Here is a 24,095-nt window from a genome sequence, read left to right as displayed (position 1 = left end):
CGGCAAGCAGTACCGAAGCGCCAAGTCTAGGACCAAAAGCCTCCCCAACAGCTTCTACCCCCAAGCAATAAGACTGCTGAACAATAATAAAATCGCCACCGGGCAATTTACATTGACCCCCCCCCGAACAGTTTTGTGTACAATATGAAGTTTGCAGGTTACACTGGTGCAGTAGCGAACCGTCATTCAGGGCAGGCACACCTGTTTTGAGCCCCACCTATTTAGCCACAAAAAAACTAATAATAATGGAATTTATTTTTTGTTGTCTGTTTTGCATGTTATTTTGGCATTAATACGTGTCACATATCAGTTTGCAAACAATGTAAAAACATGTAATCATTGAGTTAATAAAGCTGCATACAAACATGGTCTTATTTTGCTTTCTTGAGTAAGGCAACTACAAAATAAATGCAGGTGTTTCAGCCTAGCTCAGTGCTTTCTGTGATGGAGGGGCAGCCAGCGGAACATACAGAGCATAGGGGTTGGTAATGTTCTCTAGTTGCGCTGGGATTGGCTCAGTGTTCTGTCACTCAGGTGAACACTATGTCACCGCAAAATCAACACGGACAGCTCGAGAATTCAAGCCCCTTGGGTGCTGCCATAGATTTACATTAGAAGTGCCCATCCAAGAAGGCTCAAGGTCATTGGCCACAGATAAAATTATGTCAAATCACATTATATCAACAGTAGCTTTGATTGGACTGATCATGTCAACATCATACTTTCAGAATCTTAGCTAGCAAGCTAGACAAGCAGTAATCATCATGAATCAAGTTGACAATCTACTGGCAAATCCTTTTCAATCCTTGTCATATGAAGAGAAATTATAGATAAAACGTATTGGTGCTCATCGGCCAATGGACATAAACATTACACAACAAGTATGAAATGCAAATTCAACAATGAGTGGTTTGAAAAGAATCAGTGGCTAACTGCAAGCTTTGCAAAGCAATCACTATCCTGCTATTCAGTGGAGAGGCTGTGTGGTCCAAGTCTGGGTTTAAGGGTCTATTTACCAAGCTTGAAAGGATAAACATTCACATGAAACACCATGGGCCAGAAAAGGTTGAATACATTGGCCAGGCTGTCAATCCAGCATGGCTTCTTCTGTGTTCAAAAGAACTGGAAGCCTCAGAATTGGGAAATCTCAGACTTCAGTGAGTTCAAGACAACTGGGAACTCTGAAAAAAACGACCTTCCGACTGGGAAAATACGTTTTGAACGGGAATTCCAAGTCGGGAACTCGGGCCTCTTTCTAGAGGTCCGACCTGAAGATCACTGACGTCATGATTCAACCTTGTTTTTTCCCCCCAGAGTTCCCAATTGTCTTGAACGCCCCATAAATCCAGAGAATGCCAGACTTTGATGAAAAAGTTTGATGACAAAATTTGCCGACAAGAAGGACCGCTGCGCCACCTTCCTGTTCAAGTGAGCACAGAACAACAAGGTGAGTCCAAAGGTGTCTTGTATGCTGCTGCATAAATTATTTAACACGCCAGGGTTGATATGTATACCGTAGCTAGGAAAGTAATACTAAGTGTATGTTGTGTAGCAAGACGTTAGTAGCCCATGTGTCTCACCCTAATAATTTGGTGCCTTTCCCCCTCATAACTTAGCCTACTGTTCTGACTTGGTGGTGCACATGTAGTCTATAGCCTGTTTTTGAGAAATGTCATCATTGAATATTGTAGGAGCTTTCATTGTCTACTTATATGCCTGCCCCCTTTATCTATCCTACAGTTCTGACTTGGTGTACAGGGAGAATACTATAAGAACGGCCCATGTTCTGAATTCTGTATCTGTACATTTCAAAAGTGCTGAACAAATAGTTATACTGACTACGCCCGTCTTAGCTCGCTCATTAATGTCGTAATCGAAATTACGAGTTGCCTCTTAACCACTCATTGTTTCCTTTATGCCATAGTTTGTACATCTCATTTGTCAGTAGAAACCACATTTGTTTAAGCAAGTGCGCCATATCATCTATGTTTTTTAAAAAGGAAGTACATGAGGCTGAATGAACTTTTTCGCTGCCAGACAAGGCTCCGCTGATAGCCAGGTGTAGCGGTGGTAAGGATTCACTCCATGGTGCTGAAAAGAAAGCTCTGTTGGGACAGATTTATGTAGGAAGTTTGTGGGCACCGTTTGTCACCGTTATAGCGCAATTAATGTATTGTTAGTGTTGTGTAGTTGCTTTGCTGGCATGCAAAAAAAAAGTTCTTTTTTGCTCCACCAAGATGTACATGCTAAAATAGCCACTGCACCAGTGACCAGACCAAAACAATCGAGGAGGGGGGAGTGGCAGCGAAGCACTCAGCACAGCAGCTACGAAGGCAGCAGAGTGGGCACTCAGCACAGCAGCTACGAAGGCAGCAGAGTGGGCACTCAGCACAGCAGCTACGTAGGCAGCAGAGTGGGCACTCAGCACAGCAGCTACGTAGGCAGCAGAGTGGGCACTCAGCACAGCAGCTACGTAGGCAGCAGAGTGGGCACTCAGCACAGCAGCTAAGTAGGCAGCAGAGTGGGCACTCAGCACAGCAGCTACGTAGGCAGCAGAGTGGGCACTCAGCACAGCAGCTACGTAGGCAGCAGAGTGGGCACTCAGCACAGCAGTTACGTAGGCAGCAGAGTGGGCACTCAGCACAGCAGTTACGTAGGCAGCAGAGTGGGCACTCAGCTCTGTAAAAAAACATCTGTGTTTTTAGCCTGGGCAAATTGGGATACAGAAACTCTGTATCTGTAGCCACTCTATATGAATTATCATATGAATTCGTCATACTTTTGATGCATGACTAAGTGTTTGGCACAGTGCGGATAATGGACAGAATGCTATTTTACGAGACGCTAAAGGCATCAGCATGCTTCAGTCTGGCTGGGCCGAACAGAACGAGTGTGCTTGAATACTCCCTTGAAAGACATTCGCTTCAAAAACTAGTAAAAAAAACGTCAATAGTACTGTTTGTCCATTTTGAGACACCGTAGCCAGTATACACTTCCTCAAAATAGTCTGAATTAATCTAAGATAACTCAAGAAATCTGTCAGATATTTTTCAATGAAAATGTTTAAACGAGTCGTCTCTCGTTGAATGACAACAAATCACAGACGAGGGGGCGTAGACTTCGGCTCGCCTCCAGAAAAAATGTAGTGTGCCCGAACAGCCGAAAAAACCCTTGCCGGAGTCCAAAATGAACAAAAACGTCACAATGATGTCATAATATATGCACCAAATCTACCGAACAGCTGGAAAGCATGCGGACCCCTTAAAACAGTCTGATGAAATCACAACAGAGCCATTACTTTAAACACCTTCCTACTGTAATGTGGCCTAGAAGTAGCCTGGTCCTAGATCTGTTTGTGCTGTTTAGCCAACTCTTTTGGTCATTGGCAAGACGGAACAAACAGATCTGGGATCAGACTAGCCTACAAGTACTCACTTCAGTGTGTAGGCCGAGTCCTCTGCTGTAGTCTTGCTGTTGACCAGGCCAGTGGTGGGGTCCTGGAGGAAGTCGATGAAGAGGATCTCCTGAGCAAAGTCAAAGTGACAGTTCCCTGGTCCCTTCCTGATGAGGAAGCCCTCTGCTGGAGAGATGAGTATATTGTCCAGAGACACATGGATCACCTTTACCTGGAGACCACAGGAATAGGGACAATAAATGGGTATCATGGTTAGAATTGTGTTTTTGTGGGGAATAAGGATTCATCCCTTAAACAACATTCTCAGTCAATATTCAGGGCTATTTAAAGATCTATGGCAGTTATTGCATATGCACTCTTATGGGGCATCGCATAGATTTGTACAACTACAACGCACCACATATTTAATGACAACTCTGAAATACAAAGGCAACCTACAGGACCCAGAAATTTCCATTTCAATTGACACTTCCACCAGAATACTAAAAAGACAGGAAGTTCTCCATCCCAGTGATTAAACAAGTGACTCTCTCTCACCCCTCTGTAGGAGTCCTCTGGGGTCTTGTTGTAGTTCCAGATGCGGAGGCCAGCCACTGTATGGGCCTTGTCAAAGTTGACTGTCAGGGTGTGGTGCTGGCCACAGAAGAACGGGATCAGCCACATGTGCTGGTCTTCAGTGGTGATGTTGTGGCCGTCAATGAGTCTGGACAGAGGAGAGAGAGACAGACACTTCACTGGTTATGTACATGTCATTCTGCAGCATAATGGACATGAAAACCTAGTATTTTTGAGACACTTTGTTATACTTGGGGCACCTTAGACTGTTTTTATCCTTGCAGTAGAGGTACGTGTTAACTTTTTGGTTTGTTTTTACAGTGTGTATTTCAGAAGAAAAAAAACTTTTTAAAATACATAATTGTTCCATGCAAGGATTAGCATGATATTTGAAATACATAAAAAAAAAACGTTTACATTTCGTTTTTTATGATTGTGCGTTGAGCTGCTGCTGCTTCAAACGCCATGTGACATTGTTTACGTTTTTCAGTGGCGGTTTTGTTGTGCACTGTTGTTGGCCTACAGAAGGGTATACTACAAAGCAGAATCAACTTTGATAAGCAACCAGAAAAAAAACATTAATTTTATGGCTACTAAAAAAAGCTCAACTTAGATACAGTCTTTTGGTTTGTGAAACTAACTAGACCATTTCCATTTCAAGCTTATCTTTATACAAAAGAAAAAGTTATACCAGTATATTTAGGCAAGTTGGCTGGCTAACGCCTTGATAGCGGTTTTGTAGTATACCCCTCAGTCCTGAGGACGCACAAAGTTTTCATTATCCCTCATGTTGCATTTGACATGAAAAGGCAATTTACTTTAGTTGCGCATTTACAGAGCAGGCGCGACGCTAACGGAGGTTCCACTGACCCAGATCAATGCAAGAACTCGTCAGAAAACATTTTATCCGTCAATTGACGCGTTGAATTGCAACACTATAGGTTTGCTAGCACTAGCAGCCACCGACAAGCTAAGTTATTTCGTTTACAACGTTAGCCACAATGGCGAACATCACACTTCATCTTTCACAGCATCGCTTCTATGACATGCCTCTTTACTGCGACGCGGACACTCCATCTCAGAACCTTGAACGGCAGCCGATGTACACAACCATAACCGCCTTGAAACCAAAGCCTACGGCTAAACAAAGCGTCTTTTTATTTCAAATCAACAAAGAAACTATTTTAAATTCTTTGGATTTTCGACATAACGACTTGATAAACCTAATGTTGACCGATTCACAATGCTGTTGACTGAGTGGGAAAATTGGCATGCATTTCAAATGGCTAAAAAGTTTCCATTTTGTTTTCCAACGTCACTCCTGCCCCTTCTGATGACATAATCTGCTCAGACTGCCTCTTGAGCCATCCTGATCCAACTCCTGAGAAATGTGCAGTTTTTCTCGCCCAGCTATCAGAAGGCGGCCGGAGATGGGACGGTCACGGTGGGCCACGACACGGCCGTTCAGAACTACAACAACGCCAAAGACAAGAACCTGAAGCAACACTCGCTTATCAACAAGAAGCGGAAGGAGGGCTCCAAGAAGGAACAGCGTGACCCACCTCAACAACCAGAACCTGGAGAAGCCTCAGTCATGCACCAACCTGTCCACCCTTACCCAGGATCAGTGTCCCCCAGACCTCATCGAGAGCTCCGACAACGCCTCCTCGCCGGTCGAGAAGGCCCCCCTGACCAACTCCAACACAGCCCCCGACACGCCCAAGAGGGTGATGGTCAAGGCCTTCCCTGGCGAGCTGCTGCGCTGCCTGGGTGAGTTCCTGTGCCAGCACTGCTACCGGCTCCAGAACCTGTCCCCCAACGACCCAGGGCTGGAGCATCAGAGCGTGGACCGCTTCCTGCTCGATCACGGCTGGGGGAACCAGAACACCCCGGCCAACATGGCGTTTAACTATACCGCAAGGTGGTCTCCTCTGAGAGTACGGAGCACCAGCTGCAGGACGTGGTGATCACCTGCCTCTACCTGACCTGCTCCTACATGGGCGACGAGATCTCCTACCCAGTGAGACCCTTCCTGGTGGAGAGCTGCAGGACGTGGTGATCACCTGCCTCCACCTGACCTGCTCCTACATGGGCGACGAGATCTCCTACCCAGTGAGACCCTTCCTGGTGGAGAGCTGCAGGACGTGGTGATCACCTGCCTCCACCTGACCTGCTCCTACATGGGCGACGAGATCTCCTACCCAGTGAGACCCTTCCTGGTGGAGAGCTGCAGGACGTGGTGATCACCTGCCTCCACCTGACCTGCTCCTACATGGGCGACGAGATCTCCTACCCAGTGAGACCCTTCCTGGTGGAGAGCTGCAGGACGTGGTGATCACCTGCCTCCACCTGACCTGCTCCTACATGGGCGACGAGATCTCCTACCCAGTGAGACCCTTCCTGGTGGAGAACTGCAGGGACATCTTCTAGGACCACTGCCTGTACATCATCAACCTAATGAGTGCCAACATGCTCCAGATGAACACGGACCAGCACTATTTCTTCCGACCTGAATAACGAGAGCCAGAAGAAGGAGGGGAGAGGAGCCGCTTGCTCATCGGTCTGGACTGGTGAGGGGCCCCGGGAGGCGGGGCCAGAAGAGGGTACGGGCCTACTCCAGTCTGGCATTTCAAAATGGAGGGAGGAGGACTGGTTGAGGGAGTAGGAAAGGGTAGAGGTGAAGTTTCGATGGGATTCATAGATTATGAGTGTTAATATGAGGGCCTACCAGCCACCCATGACTGTTTTAATGACTGTCTAAGGTGTACCTGCCTATCACGGAAGGGTGGACGACCACTGCTATATATCGAAACAAAGCTATAATAAACATTGACATGATAGACACATAAAAGTTAGTCAGTTCAATAAAATCCCTTGCAACGCTGTTGTCGTTGACAAGTTAACTAGATCACTTTGGCTTTTCATGTCTTAAAATACATCCTCAGAGGGTACGCAGTTAGATCCATCTACATTGTCAGCGTTGTGAAGTCACACACACACACACACACACACACACACACACACACACACACACACACACACACACACACAGTACTGACTTGTCGAGGGTGCGTGTGTCCTGGCCGTACTCAGGCAGGTCGTTGAGGTCTCGTGGCGAGGCGTCCAACATGGTCAGGTCCAGAGGCAGGCTGTCCCCCTCCTTCCCCACCACCTCTAACCCCGTCAGGCCCACGTAGTGGGAGTCCCCCCATGTCATACTCAACTCTATCCTAAGGCCTGGAAAGAGGGACAGAGGGAGAGAGAGAGCTTGGAGAGTCAGTGTGGAACAAGCTGAGCTAGCTATATTTTACAGACATAAAAAGCCAGTCCTGTATGTAAAATGTGTGAATTGACTAATTTAGAAGGGAGTACTCACACTTCCCATTGTACATTCCTGGGATCTGCTCCAGGGTCTCAGACTGACCAACAGTAGGGTTCAGATGGAGGTTTAACTGAAAAATGGCAGTGAATAGAAATCAGAAATGTTAGTGTTGGGCTGGAACAAAACCTGCATGTCCTGTATCAATCAAGGCGTTCCACGTTTACACTGTATAGTCCAAGTCAGTCCGGTCAGACTCACCGTGAGGTCGTCCTCGGGTCTGAAGCCAGCCTGGGTGAAAGGTCTCTCCTCCCCCTCTCCGTCGGCCGTGCGGGGCCTCTGCAGCTCCTCCTCGTATCCAACCAGCCCCTCGGAGCCCTGTGCCTCCCCACAGAACGTCTCGTCGTAGCGCGACATGGCCTCCAGTATCTCATCGTCCGTGGTGAACAAGATGGTGTCCCCGAACTGGTCCAGACCTAAGATGAGAGCAGTGGAGGTTAGGGATAGGCATGAATAATCCCTAGTGGAGGTAGAATTCAGTATGTTAGAGGCAAACAAATGACACTAAACCTATTTTGTCACCAAACAAATGCTCTAGTTCTATAATCTAACGTAATAGTTCTAATGTTCTTGTCATTCCCAGATTGCATTTTGGTGATTTAAATAAATTGTGTGGTCATCCTCACAAGTCAAGCCAGTCCTCCAAGAAAGCAATTCAGTTCACCTGGAATGGTCTAATACAGACCTTTTTTGAAGGGAATAAACTACACACAGAGGGGCCATTTCCTGGACACAGATTAAGACTAATGGAAGGACAAACTTAATTGCTTTCATGGAGGACTGGCTTGAATTGTGTGGATCACAACACCACTTATTTTCATCATGAGCAAAAGCTATTGGTTTTCTATGCAAAGTTGCAAAGACAATGTTGTGATCCATTTAATAAATACAAGAGACCAGCAACATGGATAAAAGGGTGTGGCAGTGGAAGAAACAGCGACATCTAGTGGGCAAAACCTGGTACTTTAACACACATTTATGGGGGAAATGCAAGCGACTTCAACATATAATTTCTCTAAACGGGAAAAAAAATATCACCAAATTCACTGAGAATACATTACACAGTATGAATAAACAATACTCCAAGCCACAGCTTCATACTACTTGTCAAACATAGAGAACTGATGCTGTATACTGGATGTTGGGGTGGGCTTGGCGTGGGGTTGGGGTTGGGGGGGTCAGTGGGTGGCTTAATCATAGTTAAGAGGTTTGGTCCAAATCGGACGTTGGGTACTATATTTATTGAATATTATATGAATCCTATAAATTGAAATGGCCAATTTGGGTGTGATCAATTAGTTGAATTTCTCTGAGTTCAAATGTAATGTTGCAAGAGTGCTTATCTTATCCATTTCTAACTAAAGAAACCATTTCAGAACAATCTGAGATGGTGGGTGTCATGGCTTGCTGAAATGAAATAGAACTACCCATTTGGGTGTCATAGAAGAGAGCCTGTCCCTCACTAATGCTCCCCTACCTCCAGACAGTGTCCCTGATGCCTTGGCGATCTCTCCCCTGAAGATGCACCTCCCGTCCAGCAGCATTTCAGCTTCCTTCACCCCCCTGAACGAGTGGATCCTGGACTTGTTGTAGTTCCACACTCTTATCATGGCCACCTGACACGGCCCGGCGAACTCCAAGTAGATCACGTGACTCCTCCCCTGGGTGAAAGGTGCCAACCACAGGTGCATGTCGTCCTGTGTGAGGTTGACGCCATCGATCAGGTTGGTGACCACACGCGGGTCCTTTCCGTAGGCAGGCAGCACGTTAATATCAGGCGGGTCGGCGCGGATGCGGGTGGGAAGGAGGGGCTGACCGCTGGAGCTGAAGACTTCGAGACCGTTGAGGCCCACATAGTGGCGATCGCCCCACGTGGACAAAATGTTAATGACCAGACGTTGACCACGTGGGAGGACCGGAATTTCAAACTCCTCCTCGCGCTCTGGCTCGGCGGAAAGGTCATCCTCTGGGTCATTGCAGAGGCCCCCTTGAGGGGCGGGGGAGGAGAGGTGGGAGGAGTGGGGGACGGGGTTGCAGGGGGAGGCTCCTGGGCCGGGGGAGGGGATTATGGCAATAGTGGCGGCTCTGGAGGAACGCTGGAGGAACTCGTCAAATATGTCGCCCTCGAAGCTCATGTTGGAGATGCGACCACGCTGGCACTGGTTGAACTTGGTGAGGGAGTCCCAGGACTCCATGAGGGTGTCGTCATGGTCCTGCTGGCTGCGGAGATGGGCCCGGGGGGTACGCTGCTGCCACCGGTTGCTGCTGCCCGATACTGAACCTGGCTCCTCTGTGGAATCAACACATACACTCTCATGTTACCTCAAAGACAGTGCAGAGTACATAATACAAGTGTAGTTAAGAGCAATAGGGAAGAAAGCAAGGTCATTTTGGGGCCGTTTTATACATTGTAGTACTACTCTATATAATTTTGGGGCTGGTTTATACATTGTAGTACTATATATAATTTTGAAAGTAGGATTTATACTACTAAAGTTATGGCTCGCAATAATCATTATTATTTGTATTTTTTTTTTAAAGTCATGGTAATGTTGATGTCATTTTCACACTGAATAGCCCAGCTCCGACAGCTGGTGTGATTCTGGTCAAAGAGTCTTTGACCCACTTCAGGGTGATATGTCCACAATATATATTGTCAGAGCCAGCTGGCATGTGCCTTGTGTGTTTCCAGATCGGAGGGGGATGACCCATAACTCAAGGGTCTGGCTGGGAGTAGGTTGTCAGGGAGATAGAGAGAGATTATTATAGGATGTAGATTTGATGTGATGAAGCAATCTGTCTGCTCTATAATCTTATTTAGGGACAAATAAAGATATGTCTGGTATGCCGTTGACAAGAACATTGGGAAACTAATGTCAGATCCCGAGAGGGGGGGGGGGGGGGTCATTATTGAGTTGCAAGACTAAGGCAAGTAGACAAACAGTCTCCCACTAGAAATCATTCTGTCTCCGACCTTAAGACGGTTACATGAAATCAAATGAACGTATGCAGAGTAGATAAAAGAGCTGCAAAATTATGGAAAGGTATGGAATGGCTCACAACAGGTACGAGCACATAGCATACACACTGGGTTAGCTACCTATGGACAGTCCAATGGCTCCATGCTGGTGCTCCACTGCTGGTTTGCTGCTGGTACTACTAGTGTTATTGTGCCTGGCTGAGCTCCTACGTCCACTAACAGGCTGGTCCTGGCGCTGCTGGTCACTCAGCTCCTCCAGCAGGTCACCTCCCAGGTCCAGAGAGTCTGCACTCCCCTGGCCCCCGTTCACAGTCCTCTCCACCCCCCGACACACCCTCCCCGGGTTACAGCCCAGCTCCGGGAGCACCGAGGTGGGGGAGGATTGGGGGAGGGGAGGTTTGGACTCCACAGACTGCTGGGGAACTAGCCAGAGGGGCCTCTCCCTCCCAGCCTCGCAGCCCTCGGGGGCGCTCCGGGCCAGGGGCTGTAGCCACTGGGGAGTCCTGGAGGAGGAAGGCTGGGTGGTGACTGTGCGCTCTGTGGGTTGACCCGACTGATCCAGCTGCTGTTTCAGAGGGGGGTGGGGGAGGTCCGGTTCCGGTGGGTCCATGTCAAAGGAGTCCTTCTGTAGGGGACGGTGTGTAGACATGGGGGTGGCGGGGTTGTACGTTTTATCCTGTAAGTCTATTCTGACCTGCGCTAGTCCCTCAGCGAGAGAGAGTTCGTGGTTGGGGTCACGATGGTGCCCTCCGTCGTTCCCCTCCACGCTCCTGTCATAATGGCGCTGTGGGCTGGCGCCACAGAGACCGTGTCCAGACGCCATGGGGCTGGGAGAGAAAGATTCTGGAACTTGGAGTGCCTGGAGGGCAATGCTGGTGCTGTAGTCGAAAACCTGGTTGCCACAGCCCTTGTCCAGCTCGCCTTCGAACACCAGCGTGCTGTTGAGGTAAAGATTCACATGCCGGGCGCCAATGTCCAGGTCCTGAAAAAGAACAGTACGGCTATTTCAGGCTCTAAGCAGGGCAATATTTAGTTAATGCATTGATATCATGTAAGAAAATAAACATTAAAACAAACTCCAAGTCAAATACATAAAAAAAAAAAATGAAATGCAGAGGTGAAGAGGGAAATGTCAAAGAGACGGAATATTCAAGTTACCATGACGCGGAATATTCAAGTTACCATGATCGCTAGATCAACATTGAAACTGAAAGTGATACCATACTTTTAACCAAGGAGCTTCCTAGCTGTAGGCCCCAATGTTCATACATACCTGGGGGAAACGAAGCTAACCGTGCAGACATAGTCAACTGTAAAGCTAACCGTAAGTAGCCTCCTTACCAACACACAGACAGACATAGTGGATGGCTAAAACCAGACTCAAATCTCCTCAGTCCCTGCTCATTAAAATCAGTGCATCTCCACCCACCGGATCAAACTGTATCACACTGCTCCTTACCTCGCAGCTTAAAACCCACTGCCAGTACCCTAAAAACGGACTCAATGAACAGAGACACTGTCAATATCAACATCCATAGTTCCAGACAGAGCCCTGGTTGCCTGGGCTTCGTGCCCCGTCAGTCCCGTTCGTGACAGCAGCAGGGCGGGAGGCAGAAGCAGTAACCCGGGCTAATCCTCCAGGGTTAATCTCTCACTGTTCCACATTTGGACTGACTGGCAGCTCACACAGCCACTGGTTAAACACAACTACCCTCCCTCCTAAAGCCTGCTGCCAATATGGTGGTCACCCTCTAGAATGACTGGGGCTGGCTGAAGCAAGCTGGATTTATGAGCAACTGTTAACAAATGATGGAGTGTGTTTTGGTAACCCCTGAACTAGGACTGGCGTGATGAACCAATCAGAGGCTGCATATGTAAGGGTTGCACACACAGTACGTGCTAACAACTTATGTACCATTTCTATCAGATTCCATTCGAATCTTCACCTAACGCAACCCTTTTCACGAGAACTGGCAACCTACCGGCAACCTCTATCGCAAAGGCTCAGGCCAAAAGTAGTGCACGACATAAGGAGAAATAGGGTGCCATTTCATACTCAACCTGTCAGTCTGGTCTCTTACATTGATGCTCTTGTTGTAGTTCCAGATCTTGATCCGGGATATCTGAAAGTCCGGAGAGCGCTCCGTGTTCCTGATGATGAAGTAGAGCTGGACCGGAGGATGGAAAGGACAGGTCCACATATGACGCTCCTTCGTGGTCTGGCGGTCAAAACAATACGCAACAACACATAGAGAAAAGAAGTCCGTTTAAGTCAGAAAATAGATGAATACATTCCCTTAAAATGACCAGAGACCCAATATAATCCGGTAACACTTTGAAGGCCCTCTTCCCAAAGTATAATTCAGAGTCCCAAGCTTGGATAGTCCGGCGGTCCATTGCGACCTAGCTATTTCTTTTTTATTTATTTAACCTTGTTTGTAGCTACTGAGACACCGTCCGCGGGGGACGACCGCTCACCTCCCCAAGATTCCCAACCAACGTGGCTCCTCGTACGCGTCTTCTATTCATTTGAATGGGGTGACGGTTGGAGAAATAGCTTGAGCCGCGCTGAGAGTTCGAAAAGCATGAAAGGCAACGGTCCAATATTCTAGAACATTTCCGTGTGGACATACACATTTTGGACTATGATCAGCGCTTAATGGGTATAAAGCGTATTTATATCACCAATGCAAAATGCTTTGTCATGCACGACATAGGCGAATAACAGCTCATAAGCTGTCTCATGATTCCTTATGAAGCAGTGTTCTAATGCCTTTATAAATGGATTACGAAGAGGGTATCTACTCAGGAAGGGTCACCAAAAATCCCTCTAAAATGATGCATGAATAGTAAACACAATGCGCCAAAACCTTTCCAAATAGTTCAATTAGTGTTATTAGAAAGGCTTGGGGGCAGAGCTCAACTCACCTTAGGTTTCCCGTTGACCAGCGCTCCAAGGTTCCCAGGGTAGTCGGCGTTCCGGATGTCCAGGTCGTGTGGCGACACGTACAGCTTCCTGTTCCCTGGGCCGAAGAACTGCATCTCCGTCAGCCCCACCTGGCCCCTGTTCCCCCAGTTACTTAGGATCTCCATGGTGACGTACACGGTGGGCGGTGCCTCGGCCGAGACGCGCCTCTTCTGCCACCATGACAACAGCAGAACTTCATGAGTCGAGTCAAGCCGTCACTTCATACAGTGTATTCTTAGCATCATAAAAATATAATTAGAACGCTGGTAGATCTTCTCTTTGTGTGTCTCTCTCTCTCCATGTTGAGCCTCACTGTTTGTCTCGTCTAGTTGTTTTACGCTTAGTCATTCCTAGCCCTGGTATTTGATGGAGTGACTCACCGGTGGTTTGCTATTGTCTGTCTTCACTGTCTGAGGGCTGTCAAAGTGTGTGCCTGCCTCCAGTTTCTCCAACGCCTTCAGTAGTCTCTGCTGTTGCCTGGAAGAAAATGATTAGTCCTCAATTGTATTGTGTCTTTCACCACATCAATAGTCTTTGACCTTGCTCTTGGTGATCATCTACGGAAATGTATGCACGGTCACTGACAGTTATTGAAGACTCCCTACAGCTTTGCTGACTAAACCCGCTTCAAGGTCAGAGCGGTTAGGTTACCACCGACACGTTTCTGATTGTTAGAGAGCCTCGGTCGGAAGTATACAGTTACTGGTGCTCTTGTGCCGGCCATCCAAGACGTACTGCATTACCACACGTTTTTTGTTACTGTACTGCAGAGTCTGTACATGGCGTTCTCATCCCAGCAAGGGAAAGGACATAGTACACAGGCATGAGGGAGTTAGCGATGCCAGTGTCATTCTGAACTGTCACCAGACAAGACTACGTTGGGCCACATCCCGATATCCATACCTTATAGATGGTTTCTTTCTCTGTAGTATGCTAGTGTGGACACTATTGGAACATAGACATTCAATGTTTTTTTCCTTTGTGATAGTCAAAGGGTTAGTATAGACCCAGATATGGACCGCGAGCCCATTCAATGCGGCCTGCGGGTGGTTTGAGTAAAAACATCAGTCTACATTAGAATGACTCAAACCAAACCGTAACTGTGTAGAAATGATATTGGACTTACATTTATAAAGTCTCTACCCTCTTTCCAGGTTGCTAAGAATCACCAAAACGAAAGCTGAATAGTCAGGGAGCGTCGAAAATTCTAAAAAACGATGGATAGATGACTATTTTTTGCACATTTTGAGAAAATATAACACATTTCCAGTGTGTCTCCGGACCTCGGTGAAAACCGAATGCGGCTCACGGGGCAAGATGAGTTTGACACCCCTGGTATAGACTTAGATAGTAACTTCCCTTTTCCTCTCCATATAGTGATTAAGGATCAACACCTAACGCATAGTGTGCAATGACACTAGCGTGTAACGTTGCAATACACTACCTGGGACCCATGAGGGTAATTCTCTGCATGGCTCTGGACACCCCACTTTCATCTTTGTCGTCATCGTCGTCACGCAGCGAGCCGTTCATCATCTGGTGTCCTCTCACCTGTGGATTTAGAATGGAGGAGCACAACGGAGTTAGACTTAAGATAGGGTGGTAGCCTAACCAGGTTCAAGTAAAGGTAGAAAAGATGAGAAAATAAAGAGAGATAGGGCTAGGCTAGGATGTAAAACATGAATCATTACAGCAGACAGATTAGAACGACACACCCCTGATTGTGCCTATAGATATAGAATTACATTCTATGGTTGTTATCTATCCTACCGGGGTGCGGCTGAAGGCCCTGGGCTCGGGGCTCTGCAGCGGGCTGTTCTCGATCTGCAGGGCCTGGAGCACCCTGCACGCCGTCTCCTCCGAGTCGCGCTCCTCTTGGGAGGCCTTCCTTGCTGCAGACAGGGGGCGCTCTACGCGACTCCTCGGCCCTGAGAGAGAGAGGGTGGGGGAAGAGAGAGAGAGGGTGGGGGAAAAGAGAGAGAGAAAGAGAGAGGGGGGGGAAGAGAGTCATATTCTTGAGGCCTCTGAGGTTTATGAATGACACGCATACAGGGAAGAACAGAACATACGTTGAGGATCTCTGCCATCCCTGCACTCCTTTGAAGAGGGCCTGTCCAGAGTTTTGCTCTTCACCAGCAGAGGCTTGGTGGGGACGTAGGTTTCCATGTTGTCTTTCCTCTTGGCCGACAGCGAACGCTCGATCTTACGGCCTGTAACATAATGGAAGAAACGGTCTACGAAACGTAAAGGAATAGAGACAACATGAAGCAAATTCCGGGCTGCATCTCAATAAAATCTCTTAACTTCTTTGGGATCTGGGGGCAGTATTGAGTAGCTTGGATGAATAAGGTGCCCAGAGTAAACTGCCTGCTACACAGGCCCAGAAGCTAGGATATGCATATTATAGTAGATTTGGATAGAAAACACTCTGAAGTTTCTAAAACTGTTTGATTGATGTCTGTGAGTATAACATAACTCATATGGCAGTCAAAAACCTGAGAAAAATCCAACCAGGAAGTGGGAAATCTGAGGTTTGTAATTTTTCAAGTGATTGCCTATCCAATATACAGTGTCTGTGGGGTCATATTGCACTTCCTAAGGCTTCCACTAGATGTCAACAGTCTTTAGAACGTTGTTTCAGGCTTCTACTGTGAATGGGGAGAGAATAAGAGCTATTTGAACCAGGTGTCTGGAAAAATGGCATGAGCTCAGTCATGCGCGCGGCCGTGAGAGCGAGCTGAGTTCCTTTTCATTTCTGAAGACAAAGGAATTGTCCGGTTGGAATATTATTAAAGATTTATGATAAAAACATCCTAAAGATTGATTCTATACATCGTTTGACATGTTTCTACGAACTGTAATGCAACTTTTCGTCTGGACTTAGTGCATGCGCCTTCTGCATTTGGAATAGGGAACTGAATGCGTAAACAAAAAGGAGGTATTTGGACATAAATATGGACTTTATCGAAACAAAACTAACATTTATTGTGGAACTGGGATTCCTGGGAGTGCATTCCGATGAAGATCATCAAAAGGTAAGTGAATATTTATAATGCTATTTCTGACTTTTGTTGACTCCACAACTTGGCGGGTATCAGTATGGCTTGTTTTGGTGTCTGAGCGCTATACTCAGATTATCGCATGGTGTGCTTTTGCCGTAAAGCTTTTTTGAAATCTGACACAGCGGTTGCATTAAGGAGAAGTGTATATTTAATTCTATGTAAAACACTTGTATCTTATATCAATGTTTATGATGAGTATTTCTGTAAATTGATGTGGCTCCCTGCAAAATCACTGGATGTTTTAGAGGCAAACATTACTGAACATAACGCGCCAATGTAAACTGAGATTTTTGGATATAAATATGAACTTTATCGAACAAAACATACATGTATTGTGTAACATGAAGTCCTATGAGTGCCATCTGATGAAGATCATCAAAGGTTAGTGATTAATTTTATCACTATTTCTGCTTTTTGTGACTCCTCTCTTTGGCTGGAAAATGGCTGTATGTTTTTTTGTGACTAGGCACTGCCCTAACATAATCATATGGTATGCTTTCGCCGTAAAGCCTTTTTGAAATCAGACACCACTGTGGCTGGATTAACAAGAAGTTAAGCTTTAAAATGGTGTATAATACTTGTATGTTTGAGGAATTTGAATTATGAGATTTTTGTTGTTTTGAATTTGGCGCCCTGCAATTTCACTGGCTGTTGTTGAGGTGGGACGCTAGCGTCCCACATATCCCAGAGAGGTTTTAACAGGCGTCTTCTACATGTCTCCTTCCCTTCAACTGCAATGACATCAAACATCTGGATAGGTAAATTCTAAGTAGGCATCCAACATATTGCTTTCACCTATCCTATCATTTAAGATCAGTGCAAATGAAGGGGGGACAAGGAAAGGAAGCCACTATAGTTGAATGTTAAGATGCATCCCTCGCTGAATAACATGAATATATTGTAATCCGTATTGCTGGGAGTACCTTTAGGAGAGGGCCCAAAGTCCAACACCATGAGCTCTGCAGGGTCGCGAAGGCAGCCTTTGGGCCCAGTTACTCGCGGATGACTCGTGTCAGTAGATGTTTTGTTGGAGGAGGGAGGCAGGCCTAGCTCCTCCAGGCTCTCCGTGCTCTCCTCCCTCTCGATCTGCTCCTCCACCCACTCCTCGTCCGACTCTTCCCCCGCCGACCCCCTGCTGCTCCTCAGCACGCTCACCTCCAGGCTCCGTCGAAGCACCTGAGCAGCAAAAAACACCAAGGGTATGTTCAATTGAGTTGAAATGGAAATGAAACTGGTCTTCTTATCAGACAACCACGGGCTTTTCCTCCTCAGTTTCAAAATATGTTTTCATCCCGTTTTGTGACCAAAATGAAAAACGCCTCAGCTCTCACCCTCACGCCACCATATGTAACACAAACAAGGTTAACACTGAGCTATAACGCAGGTTGAAGAAACAGGGCCGTTATACATTTTATGTGCCTTGATTTATATTGCTCTGAAGGGAATGTCTGCTTGGCGTAAGAGGAAATTAAAAAAAGTTGTAAATTAAGTCAGCACTCTGAATAGAATTCAATGATTTACTGCGACATGTAATCTGGTGAGATGGAAATGGTGAAGATGGCTGTATTTCTTACACTTTGGTAGCCTGGATCAGTGTCTTGAATACGCTACAGGGGAGAGAGAAGAGGAGAGAAAAAGGAAAGCGAGAAGGGGGGGAGAGGGAGAGAGGGAGAGAGGGAGAGAGAGAGAGAGAGAGAGAGAGAAACAGTTGACCTCACACCTTGACCTCGTCGATGTTGAGTAGGACCCGTTCGTTTTGATGTTCAGGCTCCGCCTGGCTACCTCCTCGGCCATCAGCCCTGGAGCCAAACGAACGTGACACCTTACAGGAGTCTCGCGGGGGGCTACGAGGAGAACGGGGACTCGACCGCTGGAGAGGCACAGGGCGAAGACAGAGCAGAGTGAGATGCAAATCATGCAAACTCAGACTGACTGCTGTATGGAAATATGCTGAAGAACAGTGCACAGCCACGCACGCATGAGCCTGGTGGGAATTATATATAATATATACCATTTAGCAGATGCTTTTATCCAAAGCAACTTACAGTCATGCGGTCATACATTTTACGTATGGGTGGTCCCGGGAATTGAACGTTACAAGCGCTATGCAGCTGAGCTACAAAGGACCGTTGTTTTCTTCCTACTGTACCTCCATCTCTATACTGTCGTAGGGTTCAAAGTCTTCAGAGTACCGTCTCTCTGGAGAGATCCGCAAACAGGGTCCTTGTTCTGTTCGAATATTGACCGACTTCTGCAAAGATGAAAATAGAACACTATTCAAAACACATACACTACATTCTATTCCATTTGTGACAACCTATGTCTGTGATCGTTGATTCGTTCACTAAATCTATTCAACCACAACAGGGTTGTCGGCATCACCCATTGGACGTAGAATGACCAGATACTATAGAAATAGAATGACTAGACATTCTCTTTCAAAGGTGTAGACTAACTAGAATGGCGGTACCTGAACCCATTCTCTCCTCTGCACTTCTCCCGGGGCGGTCTGGCTCCTCTTGCTGCTGTTCACCTCCAGATTGTAGGTCTCCTCCTCTGCTAGCTGTAACCCCCTTCTGGAGGCATCTGGTGATGAGTCAGAGAAAGTGAGAACACAGACACTGCACATGAGCAGTCAAGTCCGCCCTCAGAGGAAGAGGAGAACCAGACACAGATGGTTCCATAACAAACAGAGGAGGGGAAAATGGCCGCTGGTTTACAACTGTCACTTATTGTCATTTGCTCAACAGCTATGGGTACAGGATTATACTATGCTAAATGCTAACTAAGGGACGGGGTTGGTGTTCAGGGATGCTACAAACATTAGCTTAGTCATAAATTAGTAACAAACCGGGACAGAATCTACAATAGCATAACAAGGACGTAGTACTGTAGCAGAGATGGGTTGTAGTCTATACTCAGTTGCTGATGGGACACTGAAATAATATATTTTAGTGCTAAGTTGTTGGCGGATCTATTTTTGTCCTGCATGCTGCGTACCAGCCGTGTGTGTAGCTCTCAGAGCCGGCGGTGGCGAGGTGAAAGACTTCTGGCAGGGTCTCTTGGTCTGCTTGCTAGCATTAGCGCCGTTCAGATAGATGGAGAAGCCCTGCTCCAGACGCTCTAGCTCGATCTCCTTGGGCTCTTTAGTTTTCAGTCTCTTTAAGATCCTATGGGTTAAAGGTCAACTCATCCCTCGGAAATACACACATTTTCATATAAAAGTGGTTTATGAATTTACACTTGAAAATGAGATGGGAAAAAAAACATGTTTGAAGTCTGTTTTCATATGCATGTGAGAGAGCATTATGTTATATATGCAAGCAGGTCAAACGAGCGAAGCCTACTCCATGGAAACCAAATTGTCCTCATACAGTTTGCATGTAATATCATACATCATTGGTGTCATTCAATCTCTCAGCACGAGGAACCAACCAAAGTCTACCCTATGTGTGTGAGTATAAGCCTATTGATAGTCAGCTACTGTGTCCTCTCAGCGTAACCGGAGCTGCCTCTCCCAAAGGCCCGTGCCCGCCTCACAGTTCACCTGTTTTTGTGCTGAAGGGCGATTAAATATTCATCCAGTATCTCTTCAGCAGCAAAGCCTCCCTGACACCTCTGGTTCTCCTTCACAGGTAGGTAGACAACAACAGGAAGCAGTGTCAGACAAAGAAGCCATGCGAACACGTACAGTATCACAATACACTGTGGGTCACGCTGCAGTGATTATTTTTGAGAAGAGGTGCAGAGTCTTGAATCAAGATGAATCATTAACCCTGTTCATTGTCATAGCCTAGGTGACCAGCCTTCAAATTGAGTAAATACCACCCCAGGTTGAGATGACACGTTGAAATCTTGACAAATAGCGTGGGCGTAATCTTTGGTTATCGATATGGAAATCCACAAATTCTTATTTCGGTTAAAAGTCCATACAAATGACTTTATACTCATCATTAGCATGGAGTTAATTAATAAGAGATAGGCTCATGCGTTACACAAGAAACACTAAAACACTGCAATACGTTTACTTACCATAGACATAACATTGAAAGACAGAAAGGATGTTCTGGTAGCAAATGTAGTGTGAACTCTATAGTCATGCGCTCAGTCTACTGAAGTTGAAATGTGACGAGAAAAACCAAAAACAGATCGTGTCAAATGATAAGATAACGTCAACCATTTTGAATGGGAGTATGTTTAGCATCAGACTGCATCTTTGAAATGAAGATAATGGATAGGCTATGGGGATTGTATTCTGGTTTGAGTATTGACAATAGCAAGACATTCAATATAACCAAGCTAGCAAATTCACAGGCTCATGCAGGTTGTGAAAGGGCGATTCCACGCCAACGTAGGCCGAAAATATTTTGGGGTCATTTCAGATTGTTCTGTCAGTTCTCGCATTGAAACTTCATTGCGAGGAAGCGTGTTTGACATGCTTTTTATATTCGTCTCACTGTAAGACCTTATTATCCATGAACTGTACATGATACAGACAAACTCTTGGTCTCATTATACTCCTTATAGTGTGTTCTCAAATATGGAGTATGTCTCGATTCTGAAATATACATTTTCACATTCATTTATTCAACATTATAAACATCAATAACAATATTACGCTCAAAAGTACCGTTTTGGATTTTGAGAATTTAAAGACATTGTTTGGAACGATATACCCTACACATTTCCAGAGTGGGCTCTCTGCTCATTCTGAAGTTATGATCAACTTTATGAGCACCATCAACACACTGTATGGGAAAATGGATTAAAACAGAAGTCTGCTGGTGATTTGCAGAATGTGCAATCCTAAAGGAGGGCTGTGACTGGTTAATTTTAATTTTTTTAACTAGGCAAGTCAGTTAAAAACTAATTCTTATTTTCAATGACGGCCTAGGAACAGTGGGTTAACTGCCTTGTTCAGGGGCAGAACGACAGATTTTTACCTTGTCAGCTCGGGGATTCGATCTTGCAACCTTTCGGTTGCTAGTCCAACGCTCTAACCACTAGGCTACCTGCTGCCTTAGAAACATAAACTATAGGTCATTCACCTATGTATAAAATGGGTCATATCATTAAAATGACCAGAGAGACCACTCTGGAAATTTGACGTTTGAAGAGTAGCCTATATTGTTCTTAACAATATGTCTAAAAATATGAAAAATCTAAAAGGGCACTTTTGAGATACAGTATTACTATTTTTATATGTTGAATAAATGAATGTGATTTTTCCCCCTTCATAATCTAGACATACTCCATATTTGAGAGCATACACTAAGCAGTATAACACCAATATGTTGTCTGTATCATGTATGGTTCACAGATTTGTGATACAAAATGTAAAAAGCATGTCAAACATTCTTCCTTCCAATGAAGTGTTGATGTAAGAATTGCCAGAACAATCAGAGATACCCAAAATATTTTTGGCCTATGCTGGCATGGAATCACCCGAAAAGGGGATGAAATCACTAGCTCTCTTACATAAGTCTAGCAGCCAACTAGGCTTCAACATCTGCAGGAGCACTGGAGGAAGAGGGGGAAAGGTGAAGGAAGAAAAGAGAACAGCAGAATAGATGCACTATATGACTAGAACCACCAGAATCTGGTCTTGCAGGAGATGTTGATGTGGCGAATATCCTTTAAACCCAGGAAGCAGCGACCATTCAACAGCTTTTCAAGCTTAACAATGTCAAAATAAGTTTGTTACTGACCAAATATGGTGTTTCGATTAGCAACTATCCTAATTTACTGCCGTCACGGATGGTATGTACTTCCATAAAAGGTCCAAGTAAAAAATTACATGCAACCGAAATAGAATGCTTCTTCGACGCCTTCAATGTATTGATTGAGATGTTGTAGCAATCTGAGATCCTTGGGATGTGAGTGATTGGAGGTGCCGAAAAGTATATATTTTTTTCTCGGTACATTTTTATTTAAACCTTTTCTGGATCTACATACCCGCTGTGGTGGCAACACATGACTATAGTTGGTAATCAAAACTCCATATTTGGTGAGTAATGAATGCATTTTAACATTAATACGCTTGAAAAGCTAGTGAATGGCAAATTGAATAGCTGCTTCCTGGGCTTAAAAGGAGATTCACCATAAAGCCCGATTCTGGTTCATATATGACTGTGTTATAACAGGTACAATACTGACTTTGGCAAGTGACCATGTACGACATCTATTGAAAAGAGGGTTATTCGCACACATTATGTAATTCCAGATCCATATATATATATATTTTAAAGAAACTCCAACAGACTGGCATCCTTGTATGCGCCAAACATCGAATCAATTGAAATCCATAAACCACATTATGGAGTGAGCATAGCCTACAAGAATGCGTGTACCCCACCCTGGCCAATGGGGATCATTACAAAATACCCAAAATACTAAATGTGCTCGAGTTTCTTGTCACAATGTAGGTAATCAAATCATAAAAAAAATGTGGTAAAGAGGCACAGACATGACATTAAAAACCTAAAAACGTTTTATTCATCTTTTTAATATTTGTCAGGATATGCATCTCCTTTACAAGGCTCCCTCTGCCCCTGACCAAAATCCCCCACCTCAGAGGTGGGGAGTAGTAGGCACACTGTCTCATGGCAGTGAGACGCAAAGCCATCCCTTTTTGTAGTGGACGTCTATCCACATGACCTCAGCTACTGTGTTCTCCAATTATTTGAATATAAAATAAAACGTAACTCACCACTTTATCCATTGTGGGATCACAGACACTGGTTTTCACATAGCCCTAATTCCACATTTTGTGAGGATGCCAATCCACGACGATTTTCTAAATTCAACTCTGTAGCAAGGAAATAGAAATTAACCGAGATTATGAACTTTTATGAAGACAGTCCGACAACAATGTTGCCGCACCAGAAATATATTATTTTCCCCCGCATAAGCAAAAACTGCACGCCGCTGCTAAAATTCTGGCCCTGGCTACATTCTTGGTCATTGTTACAACGGCTGTTTTTTTTGCATTTCACATACATTTTTCAACAACGCACTCCAGATGTTGAAGTTAGCTCACTCGGTGAATTAAGAAACATAGCTAGCTAGATAGTAAGCTTTATTTGTGCAGGCTATGCAGCTAGCAAGTCGCTAGCTGATGTTGCTGGCTGCAGCAATAAACTGTAGCTAAACTAGCCAGCTAAGCTAACGAATGACTAGGCTAAGGTAGTTTACCACTCATAATTATTTTTTATCAACTTCCTGTTTTTAGACATGGTACACTTTGGTTAAATGTTTAAAATACTCACAATTCATATATATTTTCACGGGTATGTTTAACGCCGTTTCTCGATGTCAGATGAAGTTTCCGATTCTCGTGTGTCCAGTGTTGTTGATAACAGTGGATGCTGGTTACCAGGAGAAACATCCACCAATAGCGAAAGCCCCTGTGTTGGACACACCCCCTGAGGAGGAGGACCATGTTGTGTGTACACTGCCTGCCTACAGCAAATACACTACAGCAGAGCGACAAATACTGTACTTTGCCCAGCAACCCCTACTAACCATAATAGATTATACTCTATTATGGCCATATCAGAGCTACAATTTTTTGCAATTTTCTCAAACTTCACCAGGGTATCAATAAAAAGTTATATTTCTAAAGAAAAACATTTTGTTTGAAAAGTAGAATCCAGGGCAAGGACCATCCTGGGACATATTAGAAAATAGCAGATTTGTCAGATCAGATGCCCGAGTCGTGTTCAAATGTCCTCAAA

At 45.4% G+C, this 24,095-nt stretch overlaps 1 protein-coding gene and 1 pseudogene across 2 annotated transcripts in view; one reads left to right on the top strand and one right to left on the bottom strand.

The window, feature by feature from the left end:
• katnip (katanin interacting protein) overlaps nucleotides 1-23,732 on the bottom strand; it is a 32,845-nt gene extending 9,113 nt beyond the window's left edge. Inside the window, exons 1-21 of one of the 2 annotated variants that reach the window (XM_029708943.1) lie at nucleotides 23,628-23,732; nucleotides 23,069-23,167; nucleotides 19,907-19,986; nucleotides 19,360-19,529; nucleotides 18,830-18,945; nucleotides 18,509-18,610; nucleotides 18,080-18,229; nucleotides 17,283-17,535; nucleotides 15,367-15,507; nucleotides 15,068-15,225; nucleotides 14,742-14,848; nucleotides 13,678-13,774; nucleotides 13,258-13,467; nucleotides 12,411-12,548; nucleotides 10,450-11,311; nucleotides 8,827-9,639; nucleotides 7,551-7,765; nucleotides 7,347-7,422; nucleotides 7,030-7,207; nucleotides 3,953-4,118; nucleotides 3,436-3,626 (exon numbers count right to left, since the gene is read on the bottom strand). In XM_029708943.1, coding sequence (XP_029564803.1) covers nucleotides 3,436-3,626; nucleotides 3,953-4,118; nucleotides 7,030-7,207; nucleotides 7,347-7,422; nucleotides 7,551-7,765; nucleotides 8,827-9,639; nucleotides 10,450-11,311; nucleotides 12,411-12,548; nucleotides 13,258-13,467; nucleotides 13,678-13,774; nucleotides 14,742-14,848; nucleotides 15,068-15,225; nucleotides 15,367-15,507; nucleotides 17,283-17,535; nucleotides 18,080-18,229; nucleotides 18,509-18,610; nucleotides 18,830-18,945; nucleotides 19,360-19,529; nucleotides 19,907-19,986; nucleotides 23,069-23,080 — 4,235 coding nt within the window. In that variant the 5' untranslated portion in view covers nucleotides 23,081-23,167; nucleotides 23,628-23,732. The remainder of the gene's footprint in view (nucleotides 1-3,435; nucleotides 3,627-3,952; nucleotides 4,119-7,029; nucleotides 7,208-7,346; nucleotides 7,423-7,550; nucleotides 7,766-8,826; nucleotides 9,640-10,449; nucleotides 11,312-12,410; nucleotides 12,549-13,257; nucleotides 13,468-13,677; nucleotides 13,775-14,741; nucleotides 14,849-15,067; nucleotides 15,226-15,366; nucleotides 15,508-17,282; nucleotides 17,536-18,079; nucleotides 18,230-18,508; nucleotides 18,611-18,829; nucleotides 18,946-19,359; nucleotides 19,530-19,906; nucleotides 19,987-23,068; nucleotides 23,168-23,627) is intronic. The other variant, XM_029708953.1, reaches the window with a different exon arrangement.
• On the top strand, nucleotides 4,972-6,703 carry LOC115147997 (cyclin-dependent kinase 5 activator 1-like; annotated as a pseudogene).
• Nucleotides 23,733-24,095: the final 363 nt, after the last annotated feature.

The sequence above is a fragment of the Salmo trutta genome, chromosome 2 (assembly GCF_901001165.1).
Source record: "Salmo trutta chromosome 2, fSalTru1.1, whole genome shotgun sequence".
Lineage (NCBI taxonomy): Eukaryota > Metazoa > Chordata > Actinopteri > Salmoniformes > Salmonidae > Salmo > Salmo trutta.
This window is presented reverse-complemented; position numbering and strand designations above follow the sequence as displayed.